Below are 15,735 nucleotides of genomic sequence, written 5' to 3' on the forward strand. Positions count from 1 at the left end.
AGATTCGCTCTTTTTTATTTTCAGTTTTTTTTAAATGAATTAATAGAGGACTCAGTTTAAATGCGTTTCTACTCCAGGCAGGTTTTGAGGGTTCCCAAAGTTACAGAAGGAAGAAATTGAAATAATTGTATGAAGCGTTAAGGAAAATTTTAATCAAAGCATTCTTGAATAACGAGGTTTTACAAATGAACTAGAACTGACATCTGAGGAAATAAAAACGATATCAAGTATTTTAAAGGCTCCTTCTGACATTTGTTGCTTCTTTCATTTGAAGTCCATAGCGTCTTGGTTCACTTCTGTTAAGACAAGGAAACAAAGAACACCGAAAAAAACTTTAATTGATACTTCAGGTAGACGTCAATGTATAAATGCAGCTTCCAAGGTAAAATAAAGATGTTCCCTATTCATACGTTTCCAAGGGAACCTCACAATTTTACTTTTTTTCATTTTTTATTTATTGAATAATAAATAATTACGTTTTTAGTTTTGATATGGCAATGCTAACCTCATTCCCAGGGTCGCTCTTCTCACTACCCGTTCAATGGGGCTGGGGCAAGAGAGAGCCTGGGACCAAAGCTGCGAATCGATAATCTTCGATTTTGTAAGTAATTACTCGATATTTCAGGCGAGCAATAGTATATGTGCCAACTCTCCCGGATACAGAGCCAATCTCCCGCTCTCCTGTACGGGTGACCAAAACCCCCGGATAAAAAGAAGTTTGGATCAGTTGCCCACAAAAAACTAAGATTCAAGCTCCATATATTCCAAAATTCCAAAATTATCTCGCTTTTTCATCTCGCTTTTTCATCTCGCTTTTTGTGCTTGTATTATGGTTTCTGGCTTCAATTTCTTGCGTGATGCGCGTTGTTCGTTGCAAACAAAAAGAAGAGAGTTTCTTCTTTGTTACTCCTACACAGGAGAGAGTCTGATTGGATGAGTATTCAACCAATTGAGGTCCTTGACAGATAGATCCACATTTTCCCGCGAAATTGCTCGTTTGGGGGGGGGGGGGGGGTAAGAGAGTTAGGGGGTCCAAATTTAAAAAAATTAATTTCCCGGGGAAGGGTCGCATTGGCGAACTCGGTCGGGGGGAGGGGGGGTGCTGGTCCGAAAAAAAATCTCCAGATTTGAGATCTCCAGAGGTTGGCATCCGCTGAAGGACGACAGCCCGCTGCCAACTTGACAATAGTGAAGGACGAAAAGGTAAGCGAGCGAAAATTAAAAGGTTGTCTTAGTCCGTCTACTATGCTTAATAATGATTCAAAGCATATCGCAGTAGTTTCTCTCAAGCCACTTTCCGCTGACTTTTCCTAACGCCCCTCTCGCGTTTTTCCCGCGCATTTACAGCGCTTTTCCTTAATATGTCACTCGCTTTTCCCGTGATTTTTCCACTGGTATGTTACCAACTTACCAGGACTGATTGGCGGAAAGCATTCGTTCCATTCCTTTCTGCTGATTCCCGGTTTATGATCATAATCACATGACTTCATAAATCCGATCATGCAGTCTTCGTTCGGGTCGATCATTAATTTGATTTCGTCTTTGTCGAGAATGTCATTGTGGTTTTTGTCCATACCATAAAATTCCCACTACAAAAGAAAATAAAAGAGAGATTACGAAATGATCTTGCGTGCGCTTTTAGATAAAAAAAAAAATAGAAAAAAAATCCCCGTATGAGGGCTATACCTAATGGCGAGGGTAGTGCCAGAATATTAACTTTTTGACTTAGTGTGAGGACTGAAAGGGAATATACTTGGCTCGCAGTCGTGACGCAGTGACCAAGCGCGGCTAGGCCCATGTGTCAGCTAATTAGAGTCTGTTTGTTAGAGAGCGATTAGAAAATATCTGTTAGATGAATAAGACAGGTATCTTGCAAGGGAGTGATATCCATTTACCTCTATAATTGCTTTCCGTTCCTCATATGTCAGCGATTCCAATCTCTTCGACTCAAGTGGGAAATCTGGATCCAACTCCTTCTCTCGTGCAAACATTAGATATTCGAGATATCGATCATGGAACTGCTGAAGACTAGAGGTTGAGCACGGCCCCCACTTCCACTTGTCTCCTTAAAATGTCCAGAAAGTTAATCAAGAAAAAAGAAAGTCAAGCAGGTAAGAAAACGGAAAAATAGGCTCGGAAATAGCCCCAACCCCACCACCACCGGAGCAAAGGGGGCGGGGTGCAGCCCCGGTCCCGAATATTTTATCTTTGCTCTCCCTTGGTACTGTTCAGGAAATAAATCACCGCTATGTAACGCTAAGGAACGTTTCATCGTATCGGAGAACAAGGGTGAAGTTCCTGCCTTCTTTTGAATTGAAACAGTTCATTTTGGTCACCAACATCCCCATCTGATTAAAAAGGACATCTGATAACCTTTGTTGTTTTTTGAAGCAAAAAGGCCTCAGGTTGTACAATGCATTTGGCTGAATATGAATTTGCCTATACGGATTCTGGTGAGGTATGAATTAAAGACAGATATGCTGTTTCGAAACGCAAGAAGACATAATCGCTAATGGTCACTGCGTACTGTGTACGTTCATGGGTTCAAATTGAGTACAAGCTCTTTCAATTTTCGGTGTGATGATTTATTTACTGGGATATTCGATTTTTCCTCCCGCAACTTTTAAGTTTCGATAAGAATTGTGAATATCACGAGAATTTCCAATGACCTACGAGCAGGGTGAGGTCTTGACCAGGCAAGAGGTCTGGAAAGGGTGTGGCACTGATAATGAGGACCAGACCCCAAGAAAACCTCTCCCCAACTCAAGGGACTCCTCTCTAATATTCCCGCGGGCGGAGGAATGCGCGTCCTATTGCGCTAATTATTAAGGCCCGCCAACGGGTTGAGCAACTTATTTTTTTGACAATTTCGTCACGTATTGATAGCCACTATATCTGGTTGATTTTTCCAACAACGAACCTTCGTCATCACACTTTCCCTGTCGTTCTATTCCAACCATAACGCCAAGTCGACAAGCAAACTTGTGCAGTTCACACTTATTGTTGAATTCCGTTCGGTACACACTGCAGACTGGATTATACTCCTCAGGACAAGATTCTGGACACACACAAGTGGTAGATCGATCCTCGTTCACAACACACATACGTCCTTTAGTGCAGAAAACCCTTTGGCAAGGATCTTTGGGGTAAAAAAAAAAGGTACTCGTGTAAATTGAAATCTGTTGACCATTGCTTGGATATAAGGAGTTAGTGTCTCAAAAGCTTCAAAACGACTAGGAAAGCGAACAAAATCTTTGACAAGGTAATTCTGACACAAATTAGGAACCAATCACTATTTATGACGGGGGGGGGGACTTTGAGAATTGCATGGGAACGGAAGGGAGGGGGGTTCAGTCGCCACCAATAGAGTATGAAGATGGGAATATACAAAATTGAATGCCAATTGTCTAGAAATGAGGGGGGTCAGGTAAATTTTGTCGTGATATAACCAAAGTCATCCGACCCTACCCCCCCCCCCCCGGCGATAAAGAGTGACTAGTCTTTTAGCGCTAGATTAAACTATGCAAGCTGAAGCCATGGACGGCATCAATATGTTGTGTTGATGGGTGATACATGTTATTCGTTGTGTTCCAACAGAAGCAATGGAAAGCCTGCGAGAAGGTTCCCGAGAGAGAGGTCTGCGAGGAATCTGCTGCGAGGGATTTGGCATTTCTCGCGTCAGACCTCTCACACCTCGCTTAGTTCGCCGTTTCGAATCTGAGGGCTTCGCCGCTTGTGCCGCAGCAGCAAGGGGAGGCTAAAAAAAATAATTAACATTCTTTCTGACTGACTAATGTATCGTAAACCAGCGACATTAAGACAATTTTTTTTAAGACGCGGCCTTTACAGTTGTCAGATTATGCTTGAGCAACGCCAACATTGACCTTCTTTAGGAAAGGTTGTCATTTATAATTCGAAACGAGCACTCCCAAGGCTTCGAGTCCCTCCCAGATTCTTTGGATCAGTCGAATACTAAAAATAATTGATAGTCTATAACAAAGACACTTTTGAGTTACAGAACCAAAAAAAAAAAATGAGAGTCCGGGGATTTCCTCTAAATTAAAAATTTCCTAAGAGGGCACAAACCACAAAAGGCGTTGAGGGCTCAGCAGTTCAAAGGGAGGATAATGCTATCAAACGGATAAATCGCTATCCAGTGGATAGGTGTCATCGAAACGTACTGTGTTATAAACCAGACAGAGAGTTATTCGGTGGATAGCGTTATATGTTCTTCGAACAACCGGGGTTTGGATGTTTGGCGTACTTCTGCACGTCGTCTTTGACCCCAGAAAAAACCGCGACTGTAATGTAAACCACTTAAGCAATTGAAAAAAAGGCTGCAAATGAAGGGCTGCTTGGAAGAGATGTAAGAGTGAATGACAGCTGAAGAAGATCAACTTTCGTCTAGAGAAAACAATTACAATCATAATCTACGTGTACAATATGGTACTTTTTTTGTTTTGTTTATCTTTTTATCTTAACCGAGAACTGAATTGCTCATACACATTATCAGTTTGTTTCGTACACTGCACTTTGTCACATTGAACTAACACGCAAATAGGCTATGCGCAGCTGAATGGGCGTGCTTGACACAGTAAATTCGATTTCTTTCCTTCCTAAAATCCCAACAAAATTCAAGAATATTTGATATATCCTCACAATTTCGTAATTTTATCCCACAAGAACAACGCCCACTGAACTAATATGTAGCGAAATGAATTATTGCAAGTAGGAAGAATTACTTATTAAATCACGCGAGCTGAACGGTTAGCAGCTGAAAGAGAGAATTTTGGCATCGTAAATATGGCAGATAAAAAGAACACATCACAAAAGCTATCTTTTCCTCACAAATATACCTACCCTTTGGTTTGACCGGTGACTGTTCTGCGGTCTTCGTTTCGTCAACGGATAAGCAAAAGAACAAAAAGATAAAGCGTAATCGAAAGTTAACAGGAATAAAATAACAAACAATGACAAAAGTAACATAATTGACGCAATGACAACGTATCTGGCTAAGAGTTAAATTATCACAGGTAGCTACGGTCTTTTTTCTTCCTTTTACACCGCGCTCTTGACAGACTGTTTTCACCTTCCTTTAACAAAATCCATTCTTGGGTCTTTCCATTCCCGTAATGTAAAACCAAATGTAGTTTTGATCATCTCCAAAGAAAGGCTTAAAAATTGGTATTTTGTTATTAATCTCATGGATTTTCCAGCGTTTTTTTTTTATTATCATTTTTAACAAAAGCCTCCGCGAAGCCTCTCCAAAGATCAAACCCCGAATATGTGGGATTAGTTTCAAAGCTAAAAACCTAGGGGATCTACTCTCAAGAGGAAATCCGAGACAGAACTCTTGGTAATTTTCCCATCGATAAAAACCATTTTTTGCATCCACATGACACTTTTTAGGAATGAAATATGTATCGCAGTTGTAAAGTGAAGTGTATGTGTTTCGTTTGGCAGAAAACCGGAAAGGGGGTTTTTTATAATCTTTCCTAGAGGTCAGGAAACTAAGACATCATCGGAATTTTTTATTTATTTCCAAATTATAATGGATTTAGTCACATTCCTCTTTTAATACAGTTTGAAATTTCGTTGATGAGGGATACACGAGAAGTTTAGCAAGATAGAAATAAAAGGATAGTAAAATGGTTTTTCCAGTAAAAAAACTCAAGCAAAATTGAAGACAAATAAAGATCAGTAAGTTATTGATACCATGTGCAAATATTTACATTCAATCAAAAATCAATGGCGGATTGTTTACTTTGCAAGCAGAAAGCGTGAAAGCGACAAATAGAATTTAGAACCTGTTTGGTTACAAAGCAAAAGTGTCCCTGAAAAAAACACTTCGTCTTATTAGTCTCTAATAATAATAATAATAATACTTGGTTTCTAAGAATCATCTGAGAAGACAAGGCGAATCAACGAGGTGGTAAAAGAATTCGTAGAGTTACTCACCGCCGTTGTAAGAAGGCATACGCAAGCAAGAGTAAAACACAACAGTCTGGCACCCATCCTGACGAAAGCTTTTTTCTTTCCTTATCTCTCTCTCAAGCCACCAGGTTCTAATTCTGCTCTCGAGACTAAGTCTTTTAGCGACAAAGTTCGGTGTTTGTCACCTTGAGTGGAATGAAGGCCTCCTCGAATATTGGGGAAATTCTACACTGTCCTATACTATAATACTTTTCGACATGTCAGAAAGCTGTCATCAACCAAAAGGATGACAGATGACGCATTCAAGCTGCAAAGCGCTGTTGACGTGAGACGGGTCGGTCTTCGAAAGAGGTCACGTATTGCATCGTCACGCAACATAACCAAGCAAAGAGGCGATTATGAAGGAAGGCAAAGCTCCGCTGGGTGGTGATGTTTACGGAAAGTTTAGAAAAAGACAAAAACTAGCCAAAATTGTCTATCATGTGTGTCAAACGTTCGAAGAAAATGGACAGGCGAGTTTGACTGTCACATTTTGCGCTTTCCCCGCACTTTCGCATCAGACTTTGTTCTCTCTGTGCGCGGGCCTAAGCGCCAAGCCAGAGGGAGACGTTCATTTTTTTTTTTTTTGATCCAACAGAGCTCTGCCTTCAAGCACGAACAGCTATTATACTGAGCTAATTATCAAAAAGGAAAAATATTCTTATCTTAAATCGTTAAGCAATCCATAATTCTTTAACTTCGCGTTGGCAGGAGCCCATAAGTAATAGGCTCCTGGCGTTGGTTATTCAGACGCGCGGATGAGAGGTCCGGGGCGAGTATGAAAAGAATGAAGGTTGGGAAGGACTTGCAGTAAAGAGTAAAACCGGTTTTGCGGGTGTTTAGGCAAGCTTTAAAATATCCAACTAAGGAAGGCTTGCGGGTGGAATGTGGCAATACTTCTAGAGAAGTCTCTATATGGACTCAATCCTTAGGTGAACCCCGTCACGAGGAGATAAAGTGTTACCGGCGTGCATAACCAGTGGAACTTGTGTCTCGGGCGCCCGCTCAAACTTGAACTTCATCAGGATTTTCACTATCGTGATCTTTATTTCCATCAGGGCAAACCTCATTCCAATGCAATTTCGGGGCCCAGCACCGAACGGAAGGTACTGGTAGGGATGACGGGTATCTTTAGCGGGGCTTTGAAATCTTCCGGGGTCAAACCTCTCCGGGTCCGGCCATGCCTCGGGATCATGATGAAGGGCATAGAAAGGAATAATAATCTCCGTACCTCTGGGAATTGAGATACCCTTGATTTGGAAATCTTGGCCGCACTCACGGTTCAGCTGATGTGCTGGAGGACTTAGTCGTTGAGTTTCGTTGATGACGCAGTCTAAGTACTCGATACTATGGGACATCTCGTAAAGGGAAGCTTCAGGATTTTCCTCAGTGAACTGGAAAATAGCTTTGCGCAACTGCTCTTGAACTTCTGGATTTAACGCCAAGTGGTATGCTATGGTAGAAAGAGTGATCATTGAGGTCTCGTGACCAGCCAATAAAAAAGCCACGCACTGCGCGACGATTTCCTCATCTGTTAGTTTGCTGTCACCCTGTAGTGTGGACTCTTCATGGGCGGTCAACATGAGTTGCATCAGATCCTGTCGGCTGGTGCCGCCTTCTCTTCGCCGCTGACGGATCATCTCCAAAGCAATATTTCCAAAATATCCCATCCCTCCTTTCAGACGCATAACCAATCGCAGGATTGTCCTGATGAGAGGCATACGGCCTATAATACGCAGAATAAAGGGGAATCGAAAGGATTGCCTTGCTTTTGTCAGGAGTGTTTCATCTGGATCAGTTTGTACATTGGCTTGGATACCAAAAGCAGTAGAGATGATAATTTCCAGTGTCAGCATGCTGAACCAGTCCATGATGTTCACTGTTTTACCTGATAAGCGAGGTTTCAAGATGAGATGAATGAAAACAAAATATGGATTAAACAATTTACATCGACGTTAACATTGGCGGGAGGACCTTTGCAGAATAGAACCAAGATGCACGACAGAGAAATCCGAATCACCAAAAGCCTCGCCTCTCAAGCATCCCGACTACGTCAAACACCTTAACTCTTCGCTCTGAGAAGGGGATGACGCTGGAAACGTCAGCTCTAGAAACTTTTCACGGTGACTGATTAACATTTATATGAACTCAAATTATTTTGTAATACCTTTCACTGACGCAACACCACAATTTCCTAACAAACTTACTCATCTATTCATTTGACCTGTGACACCCCCGCTTTGGAAAGCGGTAAAGTAAAGGGGGAACATATTACTCAGAGGCTAAAGATAAACAAAAGGGCAACATTCAGGAGGCCAGGACCTGAGAAGAGACTTTCCCACCCCCTCCCCCCTCAGCCAAGTAAACATAAAAAAAAAAATTCCATGGGAAAGTGAATTGCTTCGAGATGTCCGAGCTTCAACATAATGCATTTTTTTAATGTAATTATAAATTTTACATAATGATGACTTGCCAGTATCAGCTATTTCCTCTAGTTTCTTCATCAGCACGTCACACGATTCCTCTATCAGTGGCACCATCAGTTTCATCTTTCGCGCGCTGAACGAGGGCGTCAGGATGTTGCGGATCCGCTTCCACGTCTCGTCGCGCGCGGAGAACACGGCTGAATTCATAGGCGGTGGAGGAGTTGGAAGCATGCGGTTGTGAAACACAGAAAACTCTTTGACCATGATCGTTTTCAGCATTTCAGGATCTGCTACGACTAAAGATGGCTTCATACCGAGAGAAACAGCGAAGACTTTGCCGTATTTTCGTACATACTCCGACATCATCAAGTGAACGCTTCCATATTTGCGAACTTCGAGTAAATTGCCGACAAACGGCAGAGGTTTTGGACCGGAGACATTCAATCGACTCAGAACCGAGAAAGCGCGAGTACCATACCAGTAGGTAATTAGCAACAACGTAATCACTACGGAAAAGATGATGGAGGGATCCAAGATGCTGGAGGTTTGGCTTGTAATTCCCATTTCGTAGTTGTCTGAGGAATGTTTATACTAGCAATGCGAGCCGTCACGCTTGGTTGACAATAGGTAGAATTTGCATGACCCTGAAAAATCTTCACACGGGAGAGAAGAGTCAAACACGATGCTACGGTCTGAATAACGAACCCTCGCCGATATTTTACATCCATTTTCACCCAAAAGAGTCCCTTTCTAGCCAGAATAAACTTGAATTATGTGACAACCCGTCGTATTCCCAGGGTTCTCGCGGCACTGGAACATTTTCATTTCTTGGTCGATTTCTCTTGCCTCACACGATAAGTTACACTTACAGAGGTATTCTCCAAATTTACAGGGCTGGCAAACCAGTTATTAGTCATTTGAGTGATATAAAGGAGAATTAACACTATTGCCATTCATAGACAGTGGTATATTTTTATGTACTTGCTTATGAACCGTGTCGTGACTGCAGTGAAGTAAAATTCAATGTGAGAAACCACCGCTTTCTTTGTAAACGAAGCAATGACACAGATTGAACTGAACTTCTCTTCTCTTACTCCAGGCTTACTCAAACGCTGCGATATTCAAAACAAGGGAACCTGAACGATGGATGTGCTACGAGAGGCCCTTGGATCTGAGGAACTCGCTCATCCTGCCGCCATCGCAGGGATCTCTTTCCCCGAATTGTTGTTTTTCCATTGGCACGGAATGCAAGGCCTTGCAAACCTTAAGAAGCGTAATATTCCTGGTCCTAAACCTCTTCCATTTATTGAGAACTTTTTTGAGACAATGAAATTTAATGGAATGCACCTCATGTATCTCGAAATGAAACTAAAAAGTACGGTAAAGTTTTCGCCATTTGTCTGGGAGAAAAACCTGCCCTAGTTGTAACAGATCCGAAGTTACTTGAACAAATTATGATCAAGGATTTTCCGAACTTTCGCAATTATTTCCAGTTTGTGAAACGAACACCTCCGATTCAGCAAAAGCATCGCAGCTGCAAGAGATGAGACCTGGAAAGGAATCCGTAGGACGCTGACACCCACATTCAGCGCTGGGAAGATGAAGTTAGTGGTGTCGTTGATCGTGAATTCGTGTGATACGCTTGTGGAAAAACTTGATAAAGTGGCTGATTCAGGTCAGATAGGAAAATCTACACTAATCCACGAGAAGATTTTTATGAGAAAATTATTACTGTCACTGAAATTGTATTGCGGGGGAAAGGAAAGGAAGAAAACAAGAAGGGCTCGTAAAAGCGTACATTTATAACTTCCTACGCAGACGATATTTTGGCGCGTCACGCACTCTTCAAAATTGTGTGATGAACCATAGAAAGTAGGCATGCGAGCCCAAGCAGATGACAGAGAAAACCAGGATTGTATCCAGCCTTTAGGGCCCGTAGGTCAGACCGTCTGTAGTGCAATTTTTTTCCGCCCGCTCCACTTTAATAACACACCTCTTGGACATGTTAAAATAAAAATTATAAACAAAAAAAGCAATTTGGACCTACTACTCCCCTGGAGGGTGTCTTAAATCTCAACTCTACAACAGACAACCTATGCACATTCCGTTAGGAGCGGTTTGAATTGCTTCGGCAGCATAATTTAAACAATAGTAACGTCCTCATAGGTCACGCTATCTTAGGACTTTTCAGATGATCCCCAGGAGGGGGGACATTAGGGGCTAATGGTGATGTGCCACTAGACGAGGACGCATTTCGCGGCTTGATTGGCTACAATGATGTTCTTTTTTTAACAGAGTTACTAAAATGAGGTCGTACATTTTTAGAAAAAAAGTTGTTACCTCACTGTCAAAAGTGACTAAGATGGGTTCTAAAATTGGCCACACTAAAGATTATGGTCGGGCGGGGCTTCTGAGTGGCCAGCGACCCATACTCAGCAAAAAATTGAAGAAAACTCTCCCCCTCCCCCCCCCCCCACCCCGCCCTACTCTTCGATGATCCACTGATGCGCACGATAAATTGGCAGATTTCTGAGCATGAGCAGTGGATTTTATGCTTTTCAAAATCGTTAAGGCATGCCGTATCCTACAGCGTGCATTATTAATTTCTTTCTCACTGAACATCTTTCTCACTAAACGAGGGTGTCAGGATGTTGTGGATCTGCTTCCACGTCTCTTCGTGCGCGAAGAACACGGCTGAGCTTATCGGCTGTGGAGAAGTCGGAATCATTCGGTTGATCTGCTGCGACTAGAGATGGTATCTTACGAAGGGAAACTATGAAGACTTGCTGTATTTCAAACACTGGGAAAGCTGTCGAAAAACGGCTGAAGAAAAAAATATAAAATTTGAGCTAAAAACTCTTGTTTAGCGATAAGTTTATAGTCGTTAACGAATAAATGTTTTGTTCACGATTGATTGGATCCTTGCGAATATTTATCTCTCAGGATTCCTAAAGTCATTAACCACGCCAAGTAGCACTTGTGTTTAAGACCTCGGAAGATTCCTACTGAAATGAAGAGGCCAAAGAAAGAATGTTCAGCTAGTATAGACTTGCGCGGCTGTTTATGTTTCACCGCTTTCTTGTGTTCCTTTAGTCGAGAAGCAATTTTGTGTGTGGACTCACCAATTTCGATCATGCCATCACATCTCGATAGGGAATTGAATCAATATCAATATAGTCTGACCTTTTAGGAGATGATTTCATCAAATTCATTTTTACTTAAATTGTGTTTGTTGTGGAGACGCAGTATGTCTCGCTTGGTCGTCAGAGCTAGTAGTATTTGTGGTAAATGGCGAAATCTCAGGGCGAGGTGCTTTAAGTACGAATCCTAACCTTTTTCTGCAACCAAGTTTTAGCTAGAGGTATCACCTCTTACCATGCTACAAGGTAGAAGGGACAGTTTCTGCTACAATTTTTCTATAGGCCCCATTTAGAGAAATCTACACTTTTATTAGATCTCGTGACGATCCAGATGATAAGATATCCCTTCATAACTTGAAGACGACGCCATATTCAAATATTAACGAAGAACGTCATTCACACTTACGTCGATCCATTCTTTCTCTTCTTTTAACTCAGCCTGCAGTGAATATGCCTGCTGTGTTTAATGCGAAAATCAGATCAATCCGTATAGCAACATTGTGCTGAGCTGCGAATGAAATTTATGTGCGGTATGAAACGGGAAAAACGCTTTACAATCGAATGTAACTATTATATCTGACATGATACAGTGATAAAATTTCATTAGTCAGGTTATAGATCATGCGTTTCTCTTTGTGCCCTTTGCTCCACTCTTCTATTCTCTTTGACGCAAATAGTAACCGCCCACAAAATTACGGTGTTCCCAATTTTACAGAAGAAAAATATCAAATGCGTATTTTTTGCAGTGTCATTCATGCAGTGTTACTCTTGTTTCCGAAATTAGAAATAGCAACGCTACTGGTAATAAATATCGATGACCCCTTTTGACCCCGATGACGACATCAGATATAGGAAACAATAGGATAAACAAATCACGTAGACTGACTCCGCAACTCAGCTTATCATTGGACCATTTGACTTCACTGTGAATTTACATAAATTGCGATTTCGCAACGATTCTTATTCAAAAGTTATTGTAATTGTAATTCACTTAGTTACCCCAGTGCATCGGTTTCTGGTCGTCGCAGGAATACGAGGTGAGTTGAAGCTATCACCAGCTAGAGACCGTGATTCAATTTTATTTACTGCGAATGAAGAGGGGCTCGACTGCAATAAATTGGAGTTTAGTGTTCGTGATGTTGACTATTTCTGTAAACAAAGGAACAGTACAGATTTAGCTGAGTTCCTCTTCTCTTATTCTAGACTCACTAAAACGCTGCAACATTCAACACAAAGAGAACCTGAGCGATGAACGTCCTTCACCAAATTCTTCCAATGGAGGAACTCGCTCATCCTGCCAGCATCGTCTCTATTTTACTCCTTGTAGTTTTGTTTCTTTATTGGTATGGAACGCGCGGCTTTGCAAACCTCAAGAAGCTTAACGTTCCTGGTCCTAAACCTGTTCCGTTTATCGGCAACTTTCTCGAAGCGAGAAAATACGAGGGAATACAACTCATGCACGTTGACTACATGAAACGGTACGGCAAAGTATACGCCATCTGTTTGGGCGAAAAACCTTCACTAGTTGTTGCAGATCCGGAGTTACTAAAACAGATTATGATCAAGGATTTTCCAAACTTTCGCAATCGTTTTCAATTTATGAAGCCGACTCCTGCGTTCAGCAGAAACGTTTTGAATGCAAGAGATGACACATGGAAGAGAATCCGTAACACCCTGACTCCTACATTTAGTGCTGGGAAGATGAAATTGATGGTGCCACTAATAGAGACTTCGTGTAATACGCTAATGGAAAAACTTGATAAAATTGCTGATTCAGGTGAGAGATGGAGTATTGCAGAAATTGTACTGTAATTCTCCTCAATTATGAACTGTTTAACTGAGACAAAATCTAGAATTATACGCAAAAATCGAATATCTTAAGAAACGCCAAACGGTAGGAGATTACGATATTGTTTGATAGCAAATAGATTCGTCAAAGCCTGGCCTAACGTCACGAAAGCTAGTCACGCAATCCTTATCACTGCGAAACGTCATCTTACCGTAGAAAGTATATGTTATTATTGCATCGAAAGTCATCTTAAAATAATTGTCGGTCTGCAACTGATAAGGCCCAGGAAACTTCAACAGCGTTAGCCGTGTAAAAAGGTTAATACCCATCATGCACTGTAAGCTACGCGCCCAGGCTTCTTTTACAGGACATTCGAATGATATTGGTCCTCATGCTCCGGTAATCACTTTGGAGCTATTCGGTGAAACTTTCTTTTTGGACAAAGTTTTCTCTTTTGGTGTACTTGCTCGGGTGGTTACAAAGATGTGCGCGCTCTGACTGGTCAAGGATTGCGTCATATCTTACCACTATCGCCCTGAGCGAGATGTTTACAGCCAAAGTCAATAGAGGAGACTATTAACTCTGACATTCCAAGTTAGGGCGTTGCACTTTTCGGATTGAACTGGTCGCATTCAGCTTCCTGTTAGACAATTTGATCCTGTTAAACACTTTTTTTGCACTTTTTCTCATTCCGTCGCCCTGCGAATTGTTATTTTCTTACTCTAGATTACGTTTAGCCTGCGAACCATACTTACTTTTCGGATGATTTGGTGTTGAGAAATTCGGCTTCAGCACTCGATACTCTCTAGCCATAAGATACGCGTGAAAAGCACTCTTACTCACTTTTCCTTTTTTTTAATTTTCTTAACAGGTAAGATTGTAGACATGCTTGACTGGTTTAGTAAGCTGACGCTCGAAGTCATTTTGTCGACTGCCTTTGGCGTGGACGCAAAGATTCAACTGGGTGAGAACACCGAAATGCTGGAGAGAGCGAAAGCGATCTTTAAAGTTCCAAACACTGTTCGACAGATGGCTCGCCTTCCGTTTGGCAACTATTTACTTAGGCTGTTAATGCGGCTTTCAGGAATTAAGTCGAATTATTTTGAAGGCGTTGTCGGAGAGATCATCAAGTCCCGTCGCCAGCAGGGGCTCAGTGTGCGAAAAGACCTGCTTCAACTCATGATGAATGCTAATGATGAAACCACGGTCGAAGGTGTCAGCAGGCTTTCTGATGAAGAGATTGTAGCACAATCTATTGTCTTCCTATTAGCTGGATATGAAACGTCGAGCAACACGTTGGCATTTACCCTGTATTTCCTGGCTGTAAACCCGGATGTGCAAGACAAGCTGAGGAAAGAGATTAGCGAGGCCCTCGAGTCTAACGCTAAGAAACCTTTGTACGATGTCGCCCAGAATATCGAGTTCCTCGACTGCGTCATCAAAGAGGCGCAACGATTATGTCCGCCAGCTGCCCAAATCAACAGAGAATGTTCTGAAGATTATGACCTCAATGGCATCCACATTCCTGCTGGAACGGAGATAATCATTCCAATATACGCCATACATCGTGATCCAGATGCCTGGGAGGAGCCGGAAAAGTTTGATCCGGAGAGGTTCCGTGGACCATCCAAAGATACTCGCCATGCCTTCCAGTTCATACCGTTCGGTGCAGGGCCAAGAAACTGCATTGGAATGAGGTTTGCTCTGTTGGAAATCAAGGTTGCCCTGGTCAGGATTCTGGTGAAATACAAGTTTGTGCAGTCACCCGAGACACGAGTTCCTTTAGTCATACATGCTGGTGCTACTTTGTCAGCAAAAGATGGTGTGCGTGTTAGGGTGGAGTCCGTAATTTGAGAGTGAACAGCAGTCTTGACCACCTATTAGAAGTTCTTGTATACACAAATAATTCCACTGAAATGTTAATGACATAAATATACATTTTGTTGATTTATCTCTTCATATATTATAAGTAAGGACATGTTAAAACAAAAATTAAAAACAAAACACACAATTCGAAAAGCTGGCTCCGCCCCTGTAAAGTGTCTTAAATCTCAACTTTACAACCGACCACCTATGCACTTTCCGCTAGGTGCGGTTTTGAATTGCTTCGGCTGCGCTACAATAGTGGCAGCTTACTTTCACACTATAGTGACGTCGTCAGAGGTCACGCTATCTTAGGGCCGTGCTGGAGGGAAAAGAGGACTTTTGGGATGATCTCCGGGAGTGGGGAGGATATGAGGATATGCCACTGGATGAGGACGCAATTCACGGCTAGATTGGCAACAATGATGTTGATTTTTCAGTAGAGTTACTAAAATGGGGTCGCATATTTTTCGAAACTATGAGATGGTTCACGGTTAAAACGTTACCGCACTATCAAAAGTGACTAAGATTGGTTCTAAAATTG

At 41.9% G+C, this 15,735-nt stretch overlaps 3 protein-coding genes and 1 long non-coding RNA gene across 4 annotated transcripts; 2 read left to right on the forward strand and 2 right to left on the reverse strand.

Moving 5' to 3' along the window:
- Positions 1 to 130: 130 nt before the first annotated feature.
- Positions 131 to 6,187, reverse strand: LOC113672434 (SPARC). The gene is made up of 6 exons (XM_027188714.2): positions 5,959 to 6,187; positions 4,861 to 4,891; positions 2,921 to 3,139; positions 1,896 to 2,065; positions 1,412 to 1,589; positions 131 to 296 (listed from the first exon to the last, which is right to left on the reverse strand). The coding sequence occupies exons 1-6, from the start codon at positions 6,013 to 6,015 to the stop codon at positions 265 to 267; spliced, it is 687 nt and encodes a 228-aa protein (XP_027044515.1). The 5' UTR covers positions 6,016 to 6,187; the 3' UTR covers positions 131 to 264.
- Positions 6,188 to 6,361: 174 nt separating this feature from the next.
- Positions 6,362 to 9,499, reverse strand: LOC113672433 (cytochrome P450 3A24). Its single transcript, XM_027188713.2, has 2 exons — positions 8,447 to 9,499; positions 6,362 to 7,861 (listed from the first exon to the last, which is right to left on the reverse strand). Exons 1-2 carry the CDS (start codon positions 8,961 to 8,963, stop codon positions 6,885 to 6,887), a joined length of 1,494 nt encoding a protein of 497 aa, XP_027044514.2. The 5' UTR covers positions 8,964 to 9,499; the 3' UTR covers positions 6,362 to 6,884.
- LOC113672435 (uncharacterized) lies at positions 8,583 to 10,152 on the forward strand. Its single transcript, XR_016179485.1, has 2 exons — positions 8,583 to 8,943; positions 9,499 to 10,152. It is a non-coding gene; the product is annotated as an uncharacterized LOC113672435 (long non-coding RNA).
- Positions 10,153 to 12,406: 2,254 nt separating this feature from the next.
- Positions 12,407 to 15,347, forward strand: LOC113672432 (cytochrome P450 3A24). Its single transcript, XM_089181283.1, has 3 exons — positions 12,407 to 12,576; positions 12,743 to 13,316; positions 14,200 to 15,347. The coding sequence occupies exons 2-3, from the start codon at positions 12,788 to 12,790 to the stop codon at positions 15,180 to 15,182; spliced, it is 1,512 nt and encodes a 503-aa protein (XP_089037409.1). The 5' UTR covers positions 12,407 to 12,576; positions 12,743 to 12,787; the 3' UTR covers positions 15,183 to 15,347.
- The last annotated feature ends 388 nt before the right edge of the window (positions 15,348 to 15,735 follow it).

This window comes from Pocillopora damicornis, chromosome 9 (assembly GCF_964200805.1).
Source record: "Pocillopora damicornis chromosome 9, jaPocDami1.2, whole genome shotgun sequence".
NCBI lineage: Eukaryota > Metazoa > Cnidaria > Anthozoa > Scleractinia > Pocilloporidae > Pocillopora > Pocillopora damicornis.

Coding starts and splice junctions, on each gene's coding strand:
- LOC113672433 (XM_027188713.2), bottom strand. CDS start 8,963: ATGGGAATTACAAGCCAAACCTCCAGCATCTTGGATCCCTCCATCATC. Junction 7,862..8,446: donor AGAGGAAATAGCTGATACTG/GCAAGTCATCAT, acceptor CTCGCTTATCAG/GTAAAACAGTGAACATCATG.
- LOC113672434 (XM_027188714.2), bottom strand. CDS start 6,015: ATGGGTGCCAGACTGTTGTGTTTTACTCTTGCTTGCGTATGCCTTCTT. Junction 2,066..2,920: donor GGGAAAGTGTGATGACGAAG/GTTCGTTGTTGG, acceptor GGACATTTTAAG/GAGACAAGTGGAAGTGGGGG. Junction 1,590..1,895: donor AACGGAAAGCAATTATAGAG/GTAAATGGATAT, acceptor TTTCTTTTGTAG/TGGGAATTTTATGGTATGGA.
- LOC113672432 (XM_089181283.1), top strand. CDS start 12,788: ATGAACGTCCTTCACCAAATTCTTCCAATGGAGGAACTCGCTCATCCT. Junction 13,317..14,199: donor TGATAAAATTGCTGATTCAG/GTGAGAGATGGA, acceptor TTTTCTTAACAG/GTAAGATTGTAGACATGCTT.